We start from the raw sequence: 24,690 nt of genomic DNA, 5'->3' as shown, positions 1-24,690 counted from the left end.
TGCAATATCAAGGTATAATAAAACAAGCAGGAGAAATCAATATGTTAAAAAACCAGATGAAGTTGAGGGAAGTCGCGGGGGGCGGGGAGAGGGAAATTCAGTATTTTCCTTTGCATTAGACATATTATTGTGATGAAGATGAAAATGTAAAACTCAATAAATAGTATTTTTTTAAAAAAAGAACTATCTCTACATATTGCAGTTGTTTCTTCTATTGCTTTCTCATCTTGGACGCCGCTTTTCCACAGTGAGCCAGCTGTCTCCCAAATGGGCTGGCAACCGATACTTGAACCATCAAAAAACACAGAGTGTTGGAAATACAATTGCAAGCCAAACACACAGAGCGCTCTAGTAAATTCAACAAAAAACCAACAATTTGGCACACGCAGAATTAATTTAGTATTATAAACAAACGAACACGTTTCCCCCCCAAACAATTCAAGCTTAAGTACACGAACACAAAGCAAAAGGAGTGTTAACCCAGGGCTTTTTTTTCCAGCTGGAACTTAGTTCTGGCACCTCTTAAGTGAGCGCCATTTCCACTATAAGAGAAAAAGAGAGGCGTTCATGTTGAGTTCCGGCACCTCTTTTTCTAGAAAAAGAGCACTGTGTTAACCGACGCTAATCCATAGTTATCCATATGGATCGTTCATCCAACCTTTGCATTAAGTCAATATTTAATTACTATTTAATAATAATAATAATAATAATAATAATAATAATAATAATAATAATAATTTGTTATTTGTACCCCGCCCATCTGGCTGGGTTTCCCCAGCCACTCTGGGCGGCTTCCAACAAAGATTTAAAATACATTAAAATGTCACAAATTGGAAACTTCCCTGAAGAGGACTGCCTTCAGATGTCTTCTAAATGTCAGGTAGTTGTACTCTCTGACATCTGATGGGAGGTTGTTTCACAGGGCGGGCGCCACTACCAAGAAGGCCCTTTGCCAGGTTCCCTGTAACTTGGCTTCTCACAGGGAGGGAACCACCAGAAGGCCCTCGGCGCTGGACCTCAGCGTCCGGGCAGAACGATGCGGGTGGAGACACTCCTTTAGGTATACTGGACTGAGGCCGTTTAGGGCTTTCAAGGTCAGCACCAACACTTTGAATTGTGCTCGGAAAAGCACTGGGAGCCAGTGTAGGTCTTTCAAGACCGGTGTTATGTGGTCTCGGCGGCCGCTCCCAGTCACCAGACTAGCTGGCGCATTCTGGATTAGTTGTAGTTTCCAGGTCACCTTCAAAGGTAGCCCCACGTAGAGCGCATGGCAGTAGTCCAAGCGAGAGATAACTAGAGCATGCACCACTCTGGTGGGACAGTCCGCGGGCAGGTAGGGTCTCATCCTGCGCACCAGATGGAGCTGGTAGACATCTGCCCTGGACACAGAATTGACCTGCACCTCCATGGACAGCTGTGAGTCCAAAATGACTCCCAGGCTTCACACCTGGTCCTTCAGGGACACAGTTACCCCACTGAGGACCAGGGAGTCCTCCACACCAGCCCACCCCGTCCCCCAAGAACATAAGTTATTGTTATTATTAGTATTATTACCCACTCTTCGCCCTAAGGTTCTTCCCTTGGGCAGCAAAAATGTGGAGCTACCACCAAAAAGGCTCTACCAAACCAATTTCTTGAAAAAAAGGTGCCCTATGAGAACAGGGACTCACCCTGATGAGCAGAATTAAAGCCCTGAGAGAACGCAATGCCATGGCACAGATAAGTGAACACCAATGTAATTAACAATACTTATCTGCCGGCAAGTGGTGTTAAAATCAGCGGGGCCCACTTCTGGGCGAAGGTTGTTAGGATTTCATCGTCAAGAGGGGAATTAAGTTCTCAGTGGAGCAAAAGGGAAGAGAAACAGTCTCTTTAATCTTCACCTTCCCTCTCGCGGCGGAATGGGTGCTTCTCGATGGAGATTTGCTAATCACCACTTTCGGCTCGCTGAAGTAATTCCAGGTGATTGTTTAAGGGCTTTGAGCACAATGAGCAATTACCTGGTGCCTGACGCTTCCATCAGGCCTCGTTGGACAGCAGAGGGGCTGTTGGCAGGTTTTGCTTTTTAAAATCTTGCTACCAACACACGTTGTGTGGCGGAGGCGAAAATATGAATTAGCCAGCTTTCCTCTTGCTTGGAAAACTAAGAGGCTGCAATACCACAAGGACAGAAACACACGCCGGAACCACAAGCCCACCAGGCTGAGACCCTCCCTGTCCGCAGACTGTCTCTCCAGAGTGGTGCATGCTCTGGTTATCTCCCGCTTAGACTACTGCCATGCGCTCTACGTGGGGCTACCTTTGAAGGTGACCCATAAACTACAATTAATCCAGAATGCGGCAGCATTGGGGACTAGGAGTGGCCGCTGAGACCACATAACACCGGTCCTGAAAGACCTACATTGGCTCCCAGTATGTTTCCGAGCACAATTCAAAATGTTGGTGCTGACCTTGAAAGCCCTAAACGGCCTCAAAGGCCCAGTATATCTGAAGGAGCGTCTCCATCCCCATCGTTCTGCCCGGACACTAAGGTCCAGCTCCGAGGGCCTTCTGGCAGTTCCCTCCCTGCAAGAAGCCAAGTTACAGGGAACCAGGCAGAGGGCCTTCTCGGTAGCATATCCATGGCTACAGCCTGCACCAAAAAACACACACGCACCCACTGTTTCATGGGGCTGTAATGGCGCAAAAACGTTACAAAGCATGGATCCACATGGATCCTCAGGATTTTTGAATTGGGTTACCCCAAACTCACTGTCAGATCACGTCTGTGGCCACAGCATGAACCACAAAAATCATACATCCACTGTTTCATTTAGAATATTTTTTTCTTGTTTTCCTCCTCTAAAAACTACGTGCGTGTTATGGTCAGGTACGTGTTATAGAGCGAAAAATACGGTATTTGAAAAAAAATGCTAATATTTAAATCTTAGACTAGCTTTGGAAGTGGATATAGGCTGTAGGGTTAGAAGGAGAAGATAACGTATTTTAAAATAGTATTATTTGTAAGGGATAAAATATGAAGATTTTTATGGTAAAAGTAAAGGGGATAAAATAAATTGGTTAAACATGATGATATATATAATCTGCTAAAGATGAGTTAAAATGAAAATCAGACAGGGGGGACTTGGGGAAGCTCACCCAACAATGTTTAGAAAAAATAAGGATAAGACAAGAATTTGTTTGTATTGTTTGTTTTTCTGTTTTTGTTGTTTATTTGTGTTACAAAATGAATAAATTTTTTTAAAAAAGAGGCTCATTTAGGTCCTCCGGCGAATAATAATAATAATAATAATAATAATAATAATAATAATAATAATAATAATTTTATTATTTGTACCCCGCCCATCTGGCTGGGTTTCCCCAGCCACTCTGGGCGGCTTCCAACAAAGATGAAAAATACACTAAAATGTGAAAAATACACTAAAATGAAGCTTCTCCTGCTGATCTCAGGAGCAGGCAAGATGAGACAGGGAGAGGCACTCCTCCCAGTATTGCTTCTGTGGCTGAAGAGTGCGGTCCAGACCTCGGGGCCTGAAGACAGATGCCACGGACAACGGAGTTTGTCCCGGGAACCCGAGGGGCACCAGGGCAATGGAGAGAAGAGGGAGGGATGGCCTACCGTAAGCGCTGCCAGAAAGGCTGTTGGTGGGCACGGCATGCTTCCCGTTCTGCGTCACTGCCCGGACGGGGAGCTGGTGTTGCCCAATGGCCATGGGCGCCGCTTGCTGGAGGATGGTGACCGTTTGCCCCGGGACCCCCTGGGCCATCTGACTGGCCACGGTCTGAATAACTCGGCTGGCAGTGGGGATTGCAGCAAACGCAATGGTTGGCTTCTCATCCATCGCTGCAAAAGAAAGAAAGATTCAATTGTCGACCTGGCTGTTCATTCTGGGCAGAGTCAGAGAATTGAGCTGAATTGTCCCTGTTATTGCCCATGCAGCCTCAGGGGCCTGTTTCCTCCACCCTGTTTCGCTTCTTACTCCCTTCCTCTGGATGAGCAGTACGAAAATATTATTTTCAGTAACGCCTGGTGAGCCAGTGTGGTGTAGTGGTTAAGAGCGGTAGTCACATAATCTGGGAAACCGGGTTCGTGTCTCCGCTCCTCCACCTGCAGCTGCTGGGTGACCTTGGGCTAGTCACACTTCTCTGAAGTCTCTCAGCTCCACTCACCTCACAGAGTGTTTGTTGTGGGGGAGGAAGGGAAAGGAGAATGTTAGCCGCTTTGAGACTCCTTAAAGGGAGTGAAAGGCGGGATATCAAATCCAAACTCTTCTTCTTCTTCTTCTTCTTCTTCCACCAGTGCCTCTGCAGGGAACGGAGAGACAGAGGGCGTGCCTCACACCCCCATCTCTCAAAGTGAGCTGCAGTAAAAGTTCTCTTTTCCGAGTTCAAGTGAAATGAACGCTGATTGATTCCAGAGGACATCTTATTTATTTACTTGCTTTCTTAGCCTCCACGGAGACTGAAAGGCCTGACTTTCGGCTATCTGTCAGAGCAGCAGCAAAATCACATAGATGCTCAGGACAACAGAGAGTTATTTGGACAACTAAATTTATGTGATGTAATATTGCTTTGAGATGACTGGATTTACAGCTCTGCAGTTTTGCCTTTGGTTAATTATTCATCCGATCTATTCTGTATTAAATACCAGGGTCTCCCTGCTGAAATACGAGAGGCAGATGTCAGAAGACACACCAGTCCAGGCCAGGGTTTCCTTGAAATGAACTTCTGATCCGATTGTTTTGACTGTTATGCTTCTTTCTTTTAATTAAGGAGGTCTCAATGCTACTGTGCATATTAATAACGGACTGATTTTACAGTTGTAAAAAAAGTAAAAAGGTAAAAGTAAAAATAAAAAAGTAAAAAAACTGCTGGACGGTTAAGTCCAGTCAAAGGTGACTATGGGGTTGTGGCGCTCATCTCGCTTTCAGGCCGAGGGAGCCGGCGTTTGTCCACAGACAGCCTTCCTGGTCATGTGGTCAGCAGGACTAAACTGTTTCTGGTGCCCCGGGACACCACGACAGAAACCAGAGTGCACGGAAACGCCGTTTACCTTCCTGCCAGAGTGGTACCTATTTATCTACTTGCACTAGCATGCTTTCGAACTGCTAGGTTGGCAGGGGCTGGGACGGAGCAATGGGAGCTCACCCTGCTGTGGGGATTCGAACCGCCGACCTTCCGATCGGCAGGCCCAAGAGGCTCAGTGGTTTAGACCACAGCGCCATCCGTGCCCTATTTACAGTTGTAAACCACCTAGAAAACACTTTGGCATATAAGTGGTAGATAAATGAAATTATTATTATTATTATTATTATTATTATTATTATTATTATTATTATTAGTGATGATTTGTAGTGCAAATGTCAAATGGAGCAAAGCCTCTACAGCTGTGTCTCCAGTCCATATGTTATAATTGAAGGATGCTATTGTTAAATCCCTTATGAAGAGAGTTTGCCCACATGCTTGAAGATGTACCCCACTCCTAACTGGTTTGCCTAATCCGCAAGGACTCCAGGGCAGCCTTGTCCCAAGATTTAAATCTCTCGGCTGACAGATGGATTGGGTACTTGATTAATTTTAAAAGGGCATCAGATGCCAACCAGCCAAAGGCCTGGCTAAACAGGAACGTTTTCACCTGGCACCTAAAGGCGTAGAATGAAGGTGCCAGCTGAATCTTCCTGGGTTTTTTGTGAGTTTACTAAAGCAGTTTGCAAATGGATAGGCAAAAGCGTTCCCCGTGGGGAACCCACATCCCATCAGAGCGCTACTCTACCTCTGGTCTCACCAGCCAGGTCCAAGACGGCTCCTGCTGCTTCATGGGTGCCTGCGGCCGGCATCTGGTTGGTCAGTATGTACCCATTGGCCGAGTTGGCGGAGGTGGTGACCACCCTGACCATGGTGACCGTGGGGGCCTGCTGGACGACGTGGATGGCGTGCCCCGAAGGCTGCTGAGAGGTCACGATGGAGGCTGGCATGTAGGCCACCGGCTTGGCCACGAGGGCCGAGGGCCGGGGAGGGAGGGCCATGATCACCGGCTGGGCACTCACGGGCGAGCCTGGAAAGAAAAGGAAAAGGGAAATTGGAACAGGAGGGGGCTTCGACCGCAAGAGAACCAGCGCTCAGGTAAAGCAGGGCAGCTGCTGGGCTCCAGCTCCTGTCCGCTGCAGCTCAATGTCTCCGAGACAGCGATGGCGAACCTTCATTACAGACCGAGTGCCCAAACTGCAACAAAAAACCCACTTATTTATCACCAAGTGCCAACATGGCAATTTAACCTGTATATCTCATTTTTCCTGTGTGCTTCACGTTTCTTCTTTATGACTGCTGTTGTAATAAATAATCCTTCATAAAAGTTATTGCATTACATTCTTCATTAAATTATCTTTCGGTTGATATATAATTTTATGATATAACTCAGTGCTTTTTTTTTCCTTAAAAAAATGTTTAGGGATACTCTCATTTTGACTCAAGAAAATCACCACCGGGGAGAAAATAAATACAGTTCAAATCAGGGAAAATAAATACAACGGATTTCTTTTCCTGTTAGATTCACAAAATGTGTAGGGGGATGCGTCCCCTTGTGTCTCCACAGAAAAATAGCACTGGTGTTACTCCAAAACAAAGTTCCTATGGCTGCCGTTGGATCGCAGCCTCCACGGAATGAATTTTTCACGGAATGAAGTCGTGAAATTCAGAGAATCTCATATATGGATATGGTAAAAGTTTTTTCCCCCCTTTATTATTTTGAATTTGTTCTTTTAAAAACCAATAAAAAATATTATAACCCCCCCAACCCCAAATATTTAAAACTTTTAAAAAAAATCTGCAGTGGGCTGAAAGCAGATTAAAATACACACCAGCATTCTGTGTATCTCTGCACCAAAATGATTCTAACAGGCACCGAAAAGAGTACAAGCTGTGACCATTTTGAACTCTTTCAATGGACGTGCAGATCATAAGAGTGGGCTTATGTGCATGGGGACCAGGAACGCCCCCCCCCCCGTGCAAATCTTGGGCTGCCTATACAAAGAAGGCGCCTGCGTGAGGTCAATAGGCTGGGAGTTCCCAAGGGCAGCTGCTGCCACACCAAATAATGTAATTCCTTCTCTCCTGCAAAGAAACACCGCAATTTACTCACCGGGGGCGCTCTGCGAATACCGATACTCTGGGACAGAGGCTAGTTTTGAGCCGAAGTCGTGGTCGTGCGGAATGGGCGACCCCTCCCTGGATAGGCACTCTGGGGTCTGTAGGCCACTGGTGTGGGGCGACAGCAGGCCAGGGTGAGTTGGAGACGCAGGGGCACTCCTGGAAGGCAAGGAGGCAGTGAGCCAAAGGCGAGGACAGCGGGAGGCTTGGCAAAGGCGCCTAGTTGGGCACTAGGAGAGCCAGCCGCTGGACTGGACGGGACTCGCCGGATTTTCCTTCATTTGTGTGGGTCTGGTGACCGTGTGAATCATGCAGCCAGAATTACAGTGAAGAGCAGCCACATGCCCCCAACCCTGGAGAACCTCACCCATTTACTTTACAAACAGTTGGGCCTGATGAGCATTTACTGTTCCCAACCCTAATCCTGGGGAAAGTCATCTAATTAGATTTTAATTTGATCCTGACTTGTTTTTAGGAGGTATTGTATTTCTCGCTCCATAAGAGGAGGAAAACAAGAAAAAAAAATTCTGAATGAAACAGTGGATGTATGATTTTTGTGGTTTATGCTGTGGCCACAGACGTGATTTGACAGGTGAGTTTGGGGTAGTCCAATGCAAAAATCCTGAGAATCCATGTGGATCTGTGCTTTGTAACCACATTTTTGCACCACTGGGGCCCCACGAAACAGCGGATGTGTGTTTTTTTTGTGCAGGCTGTAGCCATCGACATGCTATGTGATCTGATGGTGAATTTGGGGTGACCCAATGCAAAAATCCTGAGGAAGCCTCCTTTCTCTCTAGCATCCCTTATCTCCCTCCCTGATTGCTTGCCAATCAGCTGCTTCCTTTCAACACTCCCTTCCCTCTTGTTTGCCTTAAGTGTCTTTTCCTTAGCTGGAGCAGTTTTTTGCTCCTCCTTTTCTTCTAACTTCTCTCCTCATTCCTTTAGTTTTCCTGTCTCCTCTCCTTGCAAGTTCACTGTCTTTACCTCCCCCCTCCTAGGCAGCCTCCTTTATTGCTAGCATCCCTTATCTCCCTCCCCAATAGCTTGCTGATTAGTGCCACCCACAGCAAAATGGGTTTGACTTGGAAAATTCCCCCTATAGTTATTCAGATGGTTAATCAAAAGCTTGACTGAGCGGATAAGATGTCTGCTGCCCCTTTCAGCCTTGCCAAATCTGGCATGTTGGCAGGCTGCCAGTGGGAAGCGCATGCCAGCAGTTGGTGCCACCTTGAGTCCCTGTGTCAGAGGAAAAGATGGGATATAAACAACAACAAGAAGAAGAACAACTTACCGGGATGAGAGAGGCCCGAAGGGGGTTCGGAAGCAGGACACCCCCCTCTGCCTCCGTTTCCGGAAGGCCTGCTCCACCAGTTTGCCTTCGGAGGGGGGATCTATCCTCCAGAACGAGCCCTTCCCAGGCTCCTCCTGGGAACGCGGGACTTTAATAAAATAGCGGTTCAAGGAAAGGTTGTGCCGAATGGAATTCTGCGGGGAGAAAGAGGCAGGAGGAGGATGACGACCCCAAAGCCAAGTGGTGGATTGAATTTTGTTTCGAGCAAGACTGAGAGCTCCACCTCTGCAGATCCCCGCCCCCCCCCCCCCGGGCAAGGCGCTTGCTCACCTGCCAGCCTTTATCCGCCGTCCTGTAATACGGGTAATGCTTGGTGATGTGGGCATAGATGCCACTTAGTGTTAACTGCCGGTCCTGGGCCGACGAGATAGCTTGGACAATCAGCTGGGCGTAGGAGTACGGAGGCTTGGACTCATCCTGCAGGTGAGCGGCACAAAAGACAGGGGTGCAAGGGGGTTTTATTTATATATATATAAATTGTACAGCTAGGGAGAGGAAGGTGCTCCAGAAGGTCATAACCACAGCCCAAAGGATTATTGGTCATCCTCTCCCATCTTTGGAAGAACTGTACGGTTCCCGTTGTCTTAGGAAAGCAAATAACATCCTGCAGGATTCATCTCACCCGGGACACGGTCTGTTTGCACTACTGCCTTCTGGCAGGAGATATAGAAACATCAAGTCAAAGACAAATAGACTGAAAAACAGTTTCTATCCAAGAGCTGTGGCCTTTTTGAATGCTGTAACTCGATAGTGTGACCTGGGAGTTTGATGGGTGTGGTGTGGGTGTGGCTGGAATGTGGTTTGTTTGGTTGTTGTTGTTGTCTTGCTTTTGATGTTTTAAGGGATGGCATCCAATTTCGTTGCACTTTGTACAATGTTGCACTTGTGTAATGACAATAAAGAATCTATTCTATATATATATATATATATATATATATATATATATATATATATATATATGCTTTCGTATAAATTTTTATTGGTTTCCTTTAAACAACATTTCCAACATTACAAAAAGAAACACAAAAAACCCTTTTTGCTTTGCTGAGCTTACTACTTCCTTCCCTTCAACAGGTATCACATATCAAATCCAATCGGACAATTTAACTCTTTACTATATATCCTCATTCTAGGATTTACTTCAATCCTGCTAGTGTCTTCAAATTTTTGCAATGACGCAAGGGAGTTTTTGGTGGCACAGCAGCTCATTAACTGTTGGGGGGAGATTTTGCTGAGCACAACAGCAGCTGGCAAGGCAGATGCGTCCCAAGGCAAACAACCCCTCTTGTGTCCCTACCCCAACCAATGAAACAGTTCCGCAGTGGAAAATCCCCTATATCTCTGCTTCTAAGGCCAAACCGCGATTCCTCCACGTGACCCAACAGCCACTGATGGAGAAGCTCTGTTTTGCTTTTTTAATTGCATAAAGTCTTCTCACGATTAAAGCAACAGGCGTGGGCCATGCCCTGTTTGCAGGCTTCCCAAAGGCACTGATGCCGGACCAGGTGGAGCTCTGATCTGACGCTGGAGAGAAATTCTTGGGCTGATGCCTCTTGTAACGCCTCTTCCAGAGGCAACCTCTGATATTTTAGCCAACAGAGATTTGAACCTGCTTTTAAAAATCCTTTAAGCAAGCCTTTAAGCAGATGTTGAATGACACCTGTCGTGGATGCTTGAGTTGCGATTCCTGCCCTTGGGGGCCCCTCGAATTCTGCAGTTCTATGACATTGCACTTCTGCTTATAAAAACTGCTTTCTTCTTGTCTTTTTCCTGATGCGGTGCGTTCAAGATACAGTGGTACTTTAGTTCTCGAACTTTATCTGTTCTGTGAGTCCGTTTGATTCCTGAAACCGTTCGAAAACCAAGGCATGGCTTCTGATTTGCTGCAGGATCTCCCTGCACTCAATAAGAAGCCACGTCAGACGTTTGGCTCCCGAAAAATGCTTGCAAACCAGAACACTTGCTTCCAGGTTTGCGGCATCTGTACAGTGGTACCTCTGGTTGCAAACGAGATCTATTCCGGAGGCCCGTACGCAACATGAGCAGAATGCAACCCTCGTCTGTGCATGTCACGATTCGCCGCTTCTGCACATGACATCATTTTGTGCGTCTGCGCATGTGCGAGCGGCAAAACCCGGAAGTAACCCTTTCCGGTACTTCCGGGTTGCCGCGGGACGTAACCTGAAAACGCTCAACCTGAAGCAAACTTAACATGAGGTATGACTGTATCACAATTCCAACTTTTATCTTATTTAAGAGCGATGGTTCAACCAGCTGAGAGCGCCATCGAGTTGAACACCCTTGCAGCCTTGCACCCTTGCGAGAGAGAGACCTTGTATGCAACGTTACGCCAACCTGCCTGGCTGGACAGGAGAAGCAGCTCTCGCTTGACCCTTGAGGGGAATCCTTTGGCAGGAATGCATCTACAATTTACTCAACTGTCTGGTACCGGAACCAGGGAGCCCACCCCGTCGCGACCCTAGAGGGGAGGAAGTGACAGCTGAGCTGCCGCCGTTAGCAGTGATTAATGGAACGCCGGGCTCCCCGGCCTTTGCAAGGATGCAGAAGAAGAGGGGAAGGGTTTGTGGTACCTTTGGGCTGTCTCCGCCAGATGCATCCGCCTGCTGCTCAGACGTTGCCTTGGCCGCATATTCCGCCACCAGCTGCAGGTCCGAGGTAATATTCTGTGCGAAGCGGTACCCTGAGGAGCCAGCGCCACGCGGACTGGCTGGGCACGAGTTGGGAACACTGTGGAGAAAAAGCAATAATAATAATAATAATAATAATAATAATAATAATAATAATAATAATAATTTATTGTTGGCAAAATTGACAATGAAACGAAGAGGAAGAGAGGATAATGAATTTAAGGAAGATTGGAAGGGCTTTATTGCATATATACAGAAGCAATGTACACAGGTTAACACATCAGCGCTCCAAAACCAAGGCACACTTTCCCATAAAAAGTAATGCAAAGCGGATTAATCCGTTCCAGACTTTAAAAAACAACAACCCCTAAAACAGCAATACAACATGAATTTTACTATCTAACGAGGCCACTGATCCATAAAATGAAAGCAATCAACAATGTACTGCAGTCACACAATCAATCAATCATTGGCTGAACTGGGTTCCACACAGTCACAAAAAACAAAAGGGCCACAAAAACAGACAGATCACAGCGTAACACTCAAACCAGAAGCGTAACACTCAAACCGGAGCACGTTCGGCTTCTGAAAAAAGTTCACAAACCGAACACTTCTGTGTTTGCAGAGTTTGGGTCCCAAGTTGTTTGAGTTCCAAGGAACTACGGTACCACTGTACTGTGATTTATTAAATTTGTATATTGCCCTTCATCTGTATATCGCAGAATAAAAACACAAAATTAAAAACACAGAATATGTAATAAAAACAAGAACAGAAAAACACCCCCCAAACCAATGAACTCCCCCTCTCCCATTTAAAAAGGGGTAAAAGATGTCAATCAGTCAAAGGCCTGGTCGAAGACAAACGTTTTCTCCTGGTGATATATAATGAAGACACCAGGCAAAAAACCCCACCCCCACCCAGGGATAGCATCGCACAAACAGGGAGCCACTGCAGAAAAGGCCCTGTTCTCGTGCTGCCATCCTTGGGACTTTTAAGCATTTAGGTCCCAAGTAGTTTACGGCTTTATAAACCATCATAGAAATGGAACAGTGATGTATCCCATGGCTAATCCCTGCAATTTCTCCAGAAAAGCTCAGGAGCAGCATCCACCACAATCTATTCTCAAGAGAACCCCACCAGGTACGCTGGCTGGGCAAGTCACTGAGCCGAGATCGCCCAGGAAATCTTTGAAACCGGGTCCCACTGCTCACAGACCAACGTTAAGATCAACAGACAAGGAGGCAGGATTTCTCAACTGGCTAAATAATGCAGAGCCACCCTCAAAATGTATCTGGGCAGCCCATGTCCCTCTTAGTGTTTCTCCTGGGAATCTCAGCTCTGCCCTCCCGATTGCAGAAATTAATATATATGAAAAGTGACGGAAATGAACGAAGCCACCGCTTGTTCAATATTCATCATTTCTCCAGTCCGTATCTTCAGAGTTTTCTCGGGGGCTTTCAAGAAATGTTTTAATAAGTTGCTGCCCTCAAATACTGGAAAAGTAATTACTGCGGGGGTCTGCCAATTACTGCTTGCCTTTTATCCTATTCACGAGGATGACATACAAATCTTGTGCCCTGAAGACTCCCGCTCCACCCTGACCTGGTTTCAATGCGACCCTCTGAGATGGACGACTGACCCAGCCCTGGAACGAAGAAATCCTAAAAGTGACCAGGTAAAGATTCAGCGACACGGAGGAAAACCTTGGAAACCCAGACCTCGAGTCTGCCACAGTATTCCGTGTTTTTCTGCAGAGATCAGAGCAGATACATATATGCCTATAGAGGTACAACCTCTCCAGGGTTCAGGCGAGGTTCCTGGGTGTATCAGCACCAGCTTCCATGGCATTAGGTACCACCTACAGGTAAGAATAGGGATGCGGGTGGCGCTATGGGTTAAACCACAGAGCCTAGGACTTGCCAATCAGAAGGTTGGCAGTTCGAATCGCCGCAACGGGGTGTCCCGGCTTCTGCCAATCTAGCAGTTCGAAAGCACGTCAAAGTGCAAGTAGATAAATAGGTACCGCTCTGGTGGGAAGGTAAACGGCGTTTCCATGGACTTCTCTGGTTTGCCAGAAGCGGCTTAGTCATGCTGGCCACATGACCCGGAAGCTGTACGCCGGCTCCCTTGGCCAATAAAGCGAGATGAGTGCAGCAACCCCAGAGTCGGCCACAACTGGACCTAATGGTCAGGGGTCCCTTTACCTTACAGGTAAGAATCAAGGTGAGTCCCCTTCTTTGGACTGAGATGGATTTGAAGGGAGGCTTAGACCCCACAGTTAATCCACTGGGCAGGGTTTATTTCATATCCCACGTTGTGGCCCCACTGGCCTTTGATTGCGGTAAGGGGGTCTTGTAGGGTCTTGGGAGTAGCATTGTGTATATTGTGGATCGGTCCAGGGCCTTATAAAGAGAAAGGGGTACACTTACAGCAAACCAGCCCACGAGGTTTCTGAGTGTTTACAAATGGACGCTGCAGCAAGGAGATGGTTTGTCCAAACCCAAGGGAACGTTGATATATTCCTTATAACACAAAGCAGCATATATCAGTTTGGCCAGGACTTCCCAGGACTTCTGACCGGTAGGGCTGGGCGATATATCCATGTATCATCCCAAACCAGTTTGAAGCCCATATCGTGATTATCGGTTTCATGGTTTTTGACCTGATGGATATACTGGGAATCAGGGCTGGGCAATATATTGTCAAAAACTGGTTTCAAGCACATATCATGATATGGTTTCATAATTTTTGATGTGTGTGCGCCACACAAAATGACTATGTGGGAAAAACTGTGAAGCCAGTCAAGGCTCCAAGCTTATTTCAGACATTGTGATATATTAGTGTATCACAACCTTTAGCTGGTGATATATCACGAAGTTGAATAACAGCTTCATCTTTATTTCAGATGTGATATATCAGCAGGTCACAATGTTTAGCTGGTGATATGCCATGAAGCTGAAAAAACAGATTATCCCCAGCCCTACTGACCAGATGAGGGCGTAGGTGGCAAATACCCAAACTCCCCTTTCTGGGAGCCCAGCGCACCAAACCCCAGAGAGATAAGGACAGCATCAAAGCCAGCCAATTAGCTTATATCAAAGCGAGTGACTATAAACCTATATGAGCTCCTTGCTACAACAACTACCTATTAATTGTGGAGTTACCTTGACTACCAAGAGGGCGTGTGGCAGAACTTCCGGAACGGTTCACCTGTGGTTCCAACACAACCAGGGTAAAGGTAAAGGTAAAGGACCCCTGGATGGTTAAGCCCAGTCAAAGGTGACAATGGGTTTGCGGCACTCATCTCGCTTTCAGGACAAGGGAGCCGGTGTTTGTCCGCAGACAGCTTTCCAGGTCGTGTGGCCAGCAGGACTAAATTGCTTCTGGGACACCATGACATAAACCAGAGCGCACGGAAACACCGTTTACCTTCCCGCCAGAGCGGTACCTATTTATCTACTTACACGCGTGTGCTTTCAAACTGCTAGGTTGGCAGGAGCTGGGACTGAGCGACGGGAGCTCACCCCGTCATGGGGATTTGAACTGCTGACCTTCCGATCGGCAAACCCAAGAGGCTCAGTGGTTTAGACCACAGCGCTACCCGCGTCCCTGTATTCCAACACAAGCACCTGCACAGGGGAGAGGTAGAAAGAATCTGGAAGCTGCTGGCCTTGATACCAGACTCCTTAATCCACATCAGCAGCGACTCCCTTTCGCTGCAAGAGATTTCGGCAGCAACATGCAATGAAAGCGTCGGAGAATCACAGGGAGAAGTGCCACAAGATGGCACTCGTGGCACGAGCTATAAATCTGGAGGAGAGGGCTGGGGGGGGGGCCAGAGAGAGAGAACGTATGCCAAGCAACAAAGCAGAAAAATAATGACTGCTTGCTGAAACCGCTGCCTCTCCCAGACAAAACAGGAGGATTCATAAGCAGGTCAAGACAGATGATCAAACAGATTGGACTGGGTGCGGGAGGGGGAGAGAAGGAATGTTTTTAGGGGGGTGAATTGCAATGGGGCAATTCAGCACCGGGGCGGAGGGCGGGGTTTCGGCTAGCCAGTCACCCGCAAGGAGCCAGCCCTCAGCACCCACAGCTGAAGGCGGCAGGCTATCTACTCTGAACAGAATAATAATAATAATAATAATAATAATAATAATAATAATAATAATAATAATTTATTTATATCCCGCCCTCCCCAGCTGAAGCCGGCCTCAGAGCACTTTTAACAGTCGTGCACGGCACACGTTCGCTCCATGCCCTTGGCAAAGGATCAGGAAAATCCACAACAGGCAGTGTGGTGCAGTGGTTAGAGTGTTGGGTGAGGAGACAAGGGTTCGAATCACCACTCAGCCATGAAGCTCACTGGGTGGGCCAGTCGCTGCCCCTCGGCCTGGCCTCCCTCACAGGGTTGTTGTGGGGGGTTAAAAAAAAGCTCAGCTTTTCAACACAGGCACCGAAAAGCTAAGCAAAATGCAAGTTCAGGGTAGAGGTCATTGTTGTTGCAGCTCCTAATTCTACCGAAACAAGGCCTGCTAAGACACAGTGCAGAGAGGAAGGCCAAGCCTTTTGCATCCGTGTCTGTGTGCCCACGTCTGAATTTGCAGCGCAGCCTGGGCGTTCTTGAAAGATATCCCTGCAGCCCAGAAATGGAAGCAAGAAGAAATTCTGACGAAAGAAGAATGGCAGACAAAATTAATGGACTACGCAGAATTGGACAAAATGACAGGAAGGATTTGAAACCTGTGGGACCAGAGATTTACAGAAGATTGGAAGAAATATACGAACTATTTGAAGAGCACTTTCTTTGGAAGCCAAACGTGCTCCGTTTTGAGTGTGATGCTTCCGATTTGAGTGCCACACTTCCATTTTGAGTGTTACGCTGAGGTCTCTCTGTTTTTGCGGGTCTTTCGTTTTTGTTTTTTTGTGACTGTGTGGAACCCAGTTCAGCGACTGATTGATTGTGTGACTGCAGTACATTGTTTATTGCTTTCATTTCATGGATCAATGGTCTCGTTAGATAGTAAAATTCCCGTTAAATTGCTGTTTTAGGGTTTGTTTTTAAAAATCTGGAACAGATTCATCCATTTTGCATTACTTTCTATGGGAAAGCGCACCTTGGTTTTGGAACGTTTTGGTTTTGGAACGGACTTCAGGAACGGATTAAGTTTGAGAACCAAGGTACCACTGTACAGTATTAAAATCACTTAAAACAAATTAAGAGTCCAGATGGGTGGGGTATAAATGAATGAATGAAGGGTAGGTCATATGTTGTGCGCATGTCTATCTACCATTATTTATTATCTATCAAGCTATCAACTGTCTGTCTGTCAGCTGTCAAAGGCTAGGATAAAGTTCTGCATCTTCAGCACATGATTAAAACTCCACAATGTCGGTGCCAGATGCATCTCTGTCAGGAAGAAGGTTGCAAGACATTGGGGGTGGGGTGGGGGCTGCTGGTCCGACTGCCCAGTCTGAGTGGAACGCTACTCAGGGGCAAGCCCTATTGCTCACAGTCAAGACTTGTCATTTCTTGGAATCTGTACTGGCAGGAAAAATTATTCCACCCGGAGATGTTGATCACACACTCAGCCAGCTGTGATTCGCTTCTCTCTGTGTGTCAATTTGTCCTACAGACCGAGAATTATTCATGTACATCCGCAATTCTTGGTCTACGAGACACAGACACACGTGCCTCTGCATTTGCTTCGCGGAACAAAAAATGGAACTGCATCCCAAGCCAGCGAAATCAGAGCTCTGTGGTCTAGGATAACGTGGAAATGGGAGCAGATCGTCTTAGAAACTTTCCATTATGCACTGAATACAGTCTACAGGTTAACAAGCTTGCCGTGCCAATTAAAAAGACATCAGAGAAAACTGCCAGTGGGGGGGGGGAGAGGGAGAGAAAGAGGTAGAAAGGTACATCTCTAATAGAAAAATAAGGCTATATAATAATAAAACCAAACTAGCACCCAAGTACTTATTCTTAAGAAATGGAGGCAGTGAGAGATTTTACTTTCTTGGGCTCCATGATCACTGCAGATGGTGACAGCAGACGCGAAATTAAAAGACGCCTGCTTCTTGGGAGAAAAGCAATGACAAACCTAGACAGCATCTTAAAAAGCAGAACCATCACCTTGCTGACAGAGGCCCATATAGTTAAAGCTATGGATTTCCTAGCAGTGATGTATGGAAGTGAGAGCTGGACCATAAAGAAGGCTGATCGCCGAAGAATGGATGCTTTTGAATTCTGGTGCTGGAGGAGACTCTTGAGAGTCCCATGGACTGCAAGAAGACCAAACCTCTCCATTCTGAAGGAAATCAGCGCTGAGTGCTCACTGGAAGGACAGATCCTGAAGCTGAGGCTCCAATACTTTGGCCACCTCATGAGAAGAGAAGACTCCCTGGAAAAGACCCTTATGTTGGGAAAGATGGAGGGCACAAGGAGAAGGGGATAACAGAGGACGAGATGGTGGGACAGTGTTCTTGAAGCTACCAGCATGAGTTTGACCAAGCTGCGGGAGGCAGTGGAAGACAGGAGTGCCTGGCGTGCTCTGGTCCAGGGGGTCACGAAGAGTCGGACACGACTAAACAACGACAACAACTTATTCTTATGCAGCAAAAAGGGGTACCACCCACAACCAAGATGAGGGAGATATTGTGTATCTGGAACAGGCTCAGAAAAGGGAAACCCAAATGGTGGGAGGGGATACAGTGACTCCCCTGCGAGGAAAGGTGGCAGCGTTGGGGACATTTTGGCTTAGAGAAAAGGAAAGTAAGAAGCACCATGATAGGAGTTTGTGAACATATGTGTGGCATGGAGAAAGTGGAGAGAGGAGAGTGTTCCTCCCTCTCTCATGATACCAGAACTCACGGCTGTCCGATGGAGCCGAATGTTGGAAGATTCAGGACAGATAAAAAGGATGGAGTTCTTTACGCAGAGTGCATAGTTAAAACTATGGAACTCCCTCCCACCGGAAACAGCGATGGCCACTTTAAAAGCAGAGTGGACAAATTTATGGAGGAAAGGACTATAGATGGCTACTCTCCGCAGTGGCTGTGCGCAGATGGGAGATGTTTCTGAATATCAGTGGCTGGAAACCATGGAACGGGAGAGGGTTCTGGGTTCGAATCCTGATTGTGGGTTTCCCACAGGTATCTGCTTGGCCACGGTGAGAACAGGATGCTGGACTAGGTGGGCCATGGGCCTGATCACAGAATCATCACAGAACTGGGACCCCAAGCGTTCTCTAGTCCAACCCCCTGAAATAAGGGAAACCTTTCGCAAAACATGGGGCTCCAACTCACAGCCCCGTGATTAAGAGTCTCGTCTCTCAATATACAGCTATCTCTCTATCTATCCTGGACTTCCATCCTCCCCTTTGTGGGTCCTATTATTTCCTCCCGCATCTTTTAGGACAGTCCAAATCCTTTGCATCTCCACTGTGTCCAGAATTCAGCCTTAAACTACAAGTGATATTCTAATCCTAATACAGTGGAACCTCTACTTAATGGATGTAATCAGTTCCTGAGGTCCATCTGTAAGTCAATCCGAGTCTCTGATAGAAGTGTCATTGTGCGCAGGTGCATTTGGCGGCGGCACGCTTCTGCGCATGTGCAGGCAGCAGCCGCTTCTGCGCATGTGCGAATCGCGGCAAACCTGGTATTTACTTCTGGGTTTGCCGCGGTCACAACTTGGATCGGGCCCAAGTAGAGGCGATCGTAAGAAGAGGTTCTACTGTAATGATTTTAACTGCTTGCAATGGTCTTTAAGATAAGTTATAAATTTTTCCCATTCCTTATTAAAATTTTGGTTTTTGACCCTACCGGTCATTTTAGCCATTTCAGTATAGTCCATCAACTTCATCTGCCATTCTTCTCTTACGTTTTCTACCAAAGATCTGCAGCCCTCCTCCAAAAGCCCCCCAAACTCCTTGCATGTTAGGATGGGATGCAAATGTAGTGAATGGCTAAATAGAGTGAATTTAAGGAGCCATTCTTTGAGCCTAGCTCTTCTCTGTGCTCTGAACAGATCCCGGGCATCTCGCAAGCAGAGGGCTATTCTAGCCTGGCTGCTTAGGATTCGGTGAAACGGCAACGATGGCAAGGCAACCTGAAGCCTTTGCTATGAAAAGGATGCGCTGTGTGCCCCTGAGCTATGCCAGGGTCCTCAACTGCTCTGATCCGTATGCGATGCTAAGCCAAACTATTGCTTGGACAGCGCCAGCTAGAAGGAAAATACAACCTGATTCGTTCAGCCCTTCTGCTGTCATTGCTCCCCAAAAGCTAAGCTGTGGTTTTGCTCAGTGCAAAGCTTTGTAGCTGACTTACTCCCAACAAACCATGAGCTGTAACCAAGGTTTGTTCTCGGTTTAGTGCTTGCGGTTGTGCCAGAAGGGGCTGGTGGGATTTGTAGTCTTACAACCTCTGGAGAGCCACAGATCTCACTCAACTCAGATATATAAGCTAGGAGTCAAATAGCTCATGAAACCAAGATTGCAGCTGCCAAAAATGGAATGTCTAGCTGCCATTTTGGGACAAGACAGCTTAAAAGTCTTATTTCTCAAGTGATAGACTGACCGTGATTGATTCTCGGTTACATATCTGGGTAGTTCAGATGACAACTTTCAGCTAGGTTGAGAGCTTTGAGTACTTAAAGAAGAAAAGTCGCTTGATCCAGCGACAGTCCACATATATATTGGCCTATTCCGACCTCTTTCTCTTTATGCTGACTGCTGCTGATCAGGCTGCACAGAAAAAGCAATTTGGTTCCAGAAATTTGTTCCGATTGTGCAGATAAAAGATAACTGATAGAATTCTACAGGATGGGGTATTAGTGTGTGCCTGGCTAATTTCGAACACAGATCCCAACCCGTCCCGGATTTAGATGACATCTTTTATTTGCACGGCACACACTTGAGATAAATTTTAGAGGATCCTTGTATTCTATCAAGCGCATTATTCATTCTCATAACGAACTCTGGGGAGGGTACCTTTGCTCCCATTTTAGAGGTGCAAAACTAAGGCAGAAAACAAACCTAGCACAGACTTAAAGCGTGCCTAAGGCGACAAAGGGACGCGGGTGGCACTGTGGGTTAAACCACAGAGCCTAGGACTTGCCGATCAGAAGGTCGGCGGTTCGAATCCCCGCGACGGGGTGAGCTCCCGTTGCTCGGTCCCTGCTCCTGCCAACCTAGCAGTTCGAAAGCACATCAAAGTGCAAGTAGATAAATAGGTACCACTCCGGCGGGAAGGTAAACGGCGTTTCCGTGCGCTGCTCTGGTTCACCAGAAGCGGCTTAGTCATGCTGGCCACATGACCTGGAAGCTGTACACCGGCTCCCTCAGCCAATAAAGCGAGATGAGCGCTGCAACCCCAGAGTTGGCCATGACTGGACCTAACGGTCAGGGGTCCCTTTACCTTTACTAAGGCGACAGAAACTGGCACATGGCTCTTCATCGTGTTGCGGCCACCGGCTACCCCGAGACAGCCAGCGATCCTGACGAGCATTTCGATACGCGAGATCGAAATGTGACACGCCAGCCACAGAGTCTCCCGGGAGGCATTGCCAACACGACCCAAACGAGAAAGAAAGAGCGAGTGAGCAATGAAGATAATCTGAGCAATTCCAGCCTCATGCTTTCCCCATAAAACCCTGCTGTTTCCAATTAGGGCACAATTCAATTTAGACATGCGTTACGAGAAACAGAATGCACACATCTGAAGACCGCGGACATTTGCAAAGGACGTGCATCTCCGGGGAGAAGGCAAGGCAATTATATTGAAAGCATATTTTTTTTTTTTTGGAATGTAAGCTATCTCGAGAATCAAATCTGCACTGATCTGAGACTCGAAGATGAACACAAATCTAAGCCGGCCTCCCCCTTTCACGCTCTGTGGCTCCGCGTCACTCATTTCCCTTGACAGCGAGCTCCTGCAGAGTTTCGTTTCCCCTCTTTCTCGTGAGCCACCAATGCAGCCGTCTTCTGTGGTCCACGCAGGGAACTCCAATATGTTCAGGGCAGCCGCTGTTGCGATACTGGCAAAGCAACCTGTGTGGCTTCCAGCCCATGATCGTCGCAGTTACCTGCATTTCACAGAGTTTGCAGGAGAAGCATTCAAGTTGGCACAGATGTCCCAGGTCCCCACGTGGGGAAAAACAAAACAAAAACACATAGATTCCCTGAACGTAAAACTTAGGTTTAGAGGTTCTAGGCTCAATCTGCTCAATCTGGTTGCCGGGTTTGTTTTTTGATGATATACATTTTAAATCTTTTTTATGGGGAAAAGCAACTTGCAACATTAAGAACCACCATGAAACTGTACCAAAGACTGTATCAAAGACGAAAACGGCTGGGAAGATGGGAATGTCTTTGCCTTGTGCCTAAGAAGCTGGCAAAGCGAATCTGCTAGCTGAGGGGCCACCACGGAAAAGGCCTTTTCTCACAGCGGCGAGGTTATTATTAGCCCTAGTTTGGAAACAACAACAATTGCCAACAGTAGAAGAATGGTGACAGAAGGTAATGGAATACTCTGCAATAGCTAAATTAATGGGGAAAATTCGAGAACAGGGCGAAGAAACATTTCAAAAAGAATGGGGAAAATTTATGTCGTACATAGGAAAGATAAGGTGAAATAGTGAAACCAGTAGAACTGAAACAAACCTCACAATGTGAAATACAAAGAAATTTACTGGATAATAAAAACAATAAGTAGTAAAATGTACAATGTGACTAATGTAACTGACAGTAGCTGTAAATGAATATAGACAGACAACAAGAATTGTGTATATATAGAAGGATTTGTTTGTTTGGAGATATTCTATGGACAAATACGGAAGAAGAGCAACAATATACAAAATGGATGAAGACAATGCGAAAAATTTAGATGCGATATAAAAAAGCCAGAAGGAGGAAGGAGGGAAGCCAGCTCTTAGGAGCAAGTATAAATGTAAAATGTAATACAATATGTGTATGTGGAGTATGTAACTGAAAAACCAATAAAGATTATCTAAAAAAGAAAAAAGAAAAGGCCTTTTCTCCCCTTTCTGCTCCCTTGGAGGAGGCACACAGAGATAGGGCCCTGCTGAGTTGACTTTTTTCTTGCAGGGGATCCCTAAGAGAAAGTGAGATATCTCCACCCCCCCCCCCCCATATGAAGTGGGACAGGCTGTGCTATCAACTTCATCCCAGTTCTGCCTGCTGCATGTTAAGGCCAGTCCAAAGAGGAAACTGGACTGAGTGAGAGCTGGGAAGAAGGCTGATTGCTGAAGAATTGATGCTTTTGAATTCTGGTGCTGGAGGAGACCCTTGAGAGTCTCATGGACTGCAAGAAGATCAAACCTATCCATTCTGAAGGAAATCAGCCCTGAGTGCTCACTGGAAGGACAGATCCTGAAGCTGAGGCTCCAATACTTTGGCTACCTCATGAGAAGAGAAGACTCCCTGGAAAAGACCCTGGTGTTGGGAAAGATGGAGGGCACAAGGAGAAGGGGACGACAGAGGACAAGATGGTTGGACAGTGTTCTTGAAGCTACCAGCATGAGTTTGACCAAACTGCGGGAGGCAGTGGAAGACAGGAGTGCCTGGCGTGCTCTGGTCCAGGGGGTCACGAAGAGGCGGACACGACTAAACGACTAAACAACAACAAATAGGAAACTAGAGAGGAAGGAGAATCCTAGAAATGCAGAGTTGAGAGGGACCACGAGGGTCATCTAGTCCAACCCCCTGCAAGGCAGGAATCTTTTGCCCAATGTGGGGAATCAAACCCATGACTCTGAGGTTAAGAGTCTCACACGCTACCAGCTGAGCTGATTCAGATTTGATATTTGCATTCCGCTTTTCCAGCAACAAATGCTAACATCAGCGCTCCGACGAAAGAAGAATGGCAGACAAAATTAATGGACTATGCAGAATTAGATAAAAAGACAGAAAGGATTTGAAACCCTTGAGCAACTGTAATCAACAAATTACATTAGTAGGACTACAAGAAGTTTTATAAGGAGGAATATATGAAACATTGCAAAATAGAGAACGAATAGAGATATTAGTTATAAGACCTAAATGTAATAGTGAAAGTAAGAAATGTAAATTAAGGGAATAGATTGGAAAATTTTCAGACGTGATTGCTGGAAGTAAAAAAAACTGTGTAAGATATAAAAGTATGTTTAATCATTGTTGAAAATGATATGTTAAAAAACTAATAAAATTTATTTTCTAAAAATTGCTAGCATTAGCGGGGACCCAAACGCAAACTACAGAGTCAAACACGGTAACATATAAACTAAGCAAGCGTCAACAACAAATTTGTCAGAACACTCAACACAATTCACTAAAGTGCTAATACAGTGGTACCTCGGGTTAAGTACTTAATTCATTCTGGAGGTCCGTTCTTAACCTGAAGCTGTTCTTAACCTGAGGTACCACTTTAGCTGATGGGGCCTCCTGCTGCAGCCATGCCGCCGGAGCACGATTTCTGTTCTCATCCTGAAGCAAAGTTCTTAACCCGAGGTACTATTTCTGGGTTAGCAGAGTCTGTAACCTAAAGCGTATGTAACCCGAGGTACCACTGTACTTCAAAATATTGCAATGAATTTGCTGAGCACTAGGCCTGTTTCGGATGACACCCTCTCTCTGCAAAGGGCTTCTTCCTCCCTCTCAGGCAGTAAGAACTTCAACGGGGTTTTTTAAAACCGGCTGGCTCAAAAGCTTTGCGTTTGGCAGCCATTGCAGAGTTTTACCTTGTTTTGACTATCGAGTCCTGAAGCTGATTTGGTTCTGGAAGGAGGCAGAATTGCGGAGAGGCCACACCAGAGCCCCCGAAAGGGCCTGATTTGCACTGTCTCTCTCTCCCCCCCCCCCACAGCAACCTAAAAAAACCAAAAGTGCCTCCTAATGTCTGCAAAATCTTTGCTTGAAACCGGCTGCTGTTTTGGCCGTCCTCAGCGAGCATGATCTCACAGACAGGATGTTTCTATTGGCTTTCTCTTGCAAGGCCGAATTCCACATTTCTCTCAGTTGTGCAACATGGCGATACAAGCTCCCCATCCCCTTTTTAATGCTTTATTTTTTACCACAAAAATGCACGCCCCGTATCTGAAACAAAACACAAAGCAAGTGGGGCTCAGTCCAGCAGGCGTGGGTCATTTCCTCCCTCACTCAAACCCTGAAAAAAAGGAGTAAGTTATTTTTTGTGGGGGGGGGTTCTCGATGACAGTCAGAGGCAAATATTTCAGCTGCTGGAGACCCCGGGGAGAGCGTGGGTTTCCCCCCCAGGGGCATCTGCAAGAAGAGAATGATGGGCTGTGAGGGCCACTGACTTCCTACGTTCTCGAACTCTGATCTCCCAGGTCCTGGGAGGATGTCCCTTAGAGAAGGACCTGAAGTATTTCCCTTGAAGCCCAAGTTTCACAGAATCATAGCGAGTTGGAAAGGACTCTGAGCATCACCTAGTCCAGGGGTAGGCAACCTGCCTGGAGGCGGTTGGAGGTTGGATGGTGGCTAACAGATTGAGGTTGAATCCTGACAAGACAGAAGTACTGT

At 46.6% G+C, this 24,690-nt stretch overlaps 1 protein-coding gene and 2 long non-coding RNA genes across 5 annotated transcripts in view; all 3 read right to left on the bottom strand.

The window, feature by feature from the left end:
- The window catches only part of LOC308573146, a 201,984-nt gene that overhangs the window by 10,205 nt on the left and 167,089 nt on the right, over positions 1-24,690 (bottom strand). The gene's annotated exons all lie outside the window — the stretch shown is intronic.
- The window catches only part of LOC308573107, a 96,106-nt gene that overhangs the window by 6,756 nt on the left and 64,660 nt on the right, over positions 1-24,690 (bottom strand). The window lies entirely within an intron of this gene.
- Positions 1-24,690, bottom strand: part of FOXK1 (forkhead box K1) — an 84,111-nt gene that overhangs the window by 3,256 nt on the left and 56,165 nt on the right. Inside the window, exons 3-8 of one of the 2 annotated variants that reach the window (XM_081169529.1) lie at positions 11,092-11,248; positions 8,771-8,917; positions 8,441-8,634; positions 7,139-7,305; positions 5,774-6,055; positions 3,620-3,844 (exon numbers count right to left, since the gene is read on the bottom strand). In XM_081169529.1, coding sequence (XP_081025655.1) covers positions 3,620-3,844; positions 5,774-6,055; positions 7,139-7,305; positions 8,441-8,634; positions 8,771-8,917; positions 11,092-11,248 — 1,172 coding nt within the window. The remainder of the gene's footprint in view (positions 1-3,619; positions 3,845-5,773; positions 6,056-7,138; positions 7,306-8,440; positions 8,635-8,770; positions 8,918-11,091; positions 11,249-24,690) is intronic. The other variant, XM_081169530.1, reaches the window with a different exon arrangement.

Source organism: Podarcis bocagei (assembly GCF_964188305.1).
Source record: "Podarcis bocagei genome assembly, chromosome: 14".
Lineage (NCBI taxonomy): Eukaryota > Metazoa > Chordata > Lepidosauria > Squamata > Lacertidae > Podarcis > Podarcis bocagei.
The sequence above is the reverse complement of the archived record's forward strand: the minus strand, read 5'-3'. Positions and strand labels throughout refer to the sequence as shown.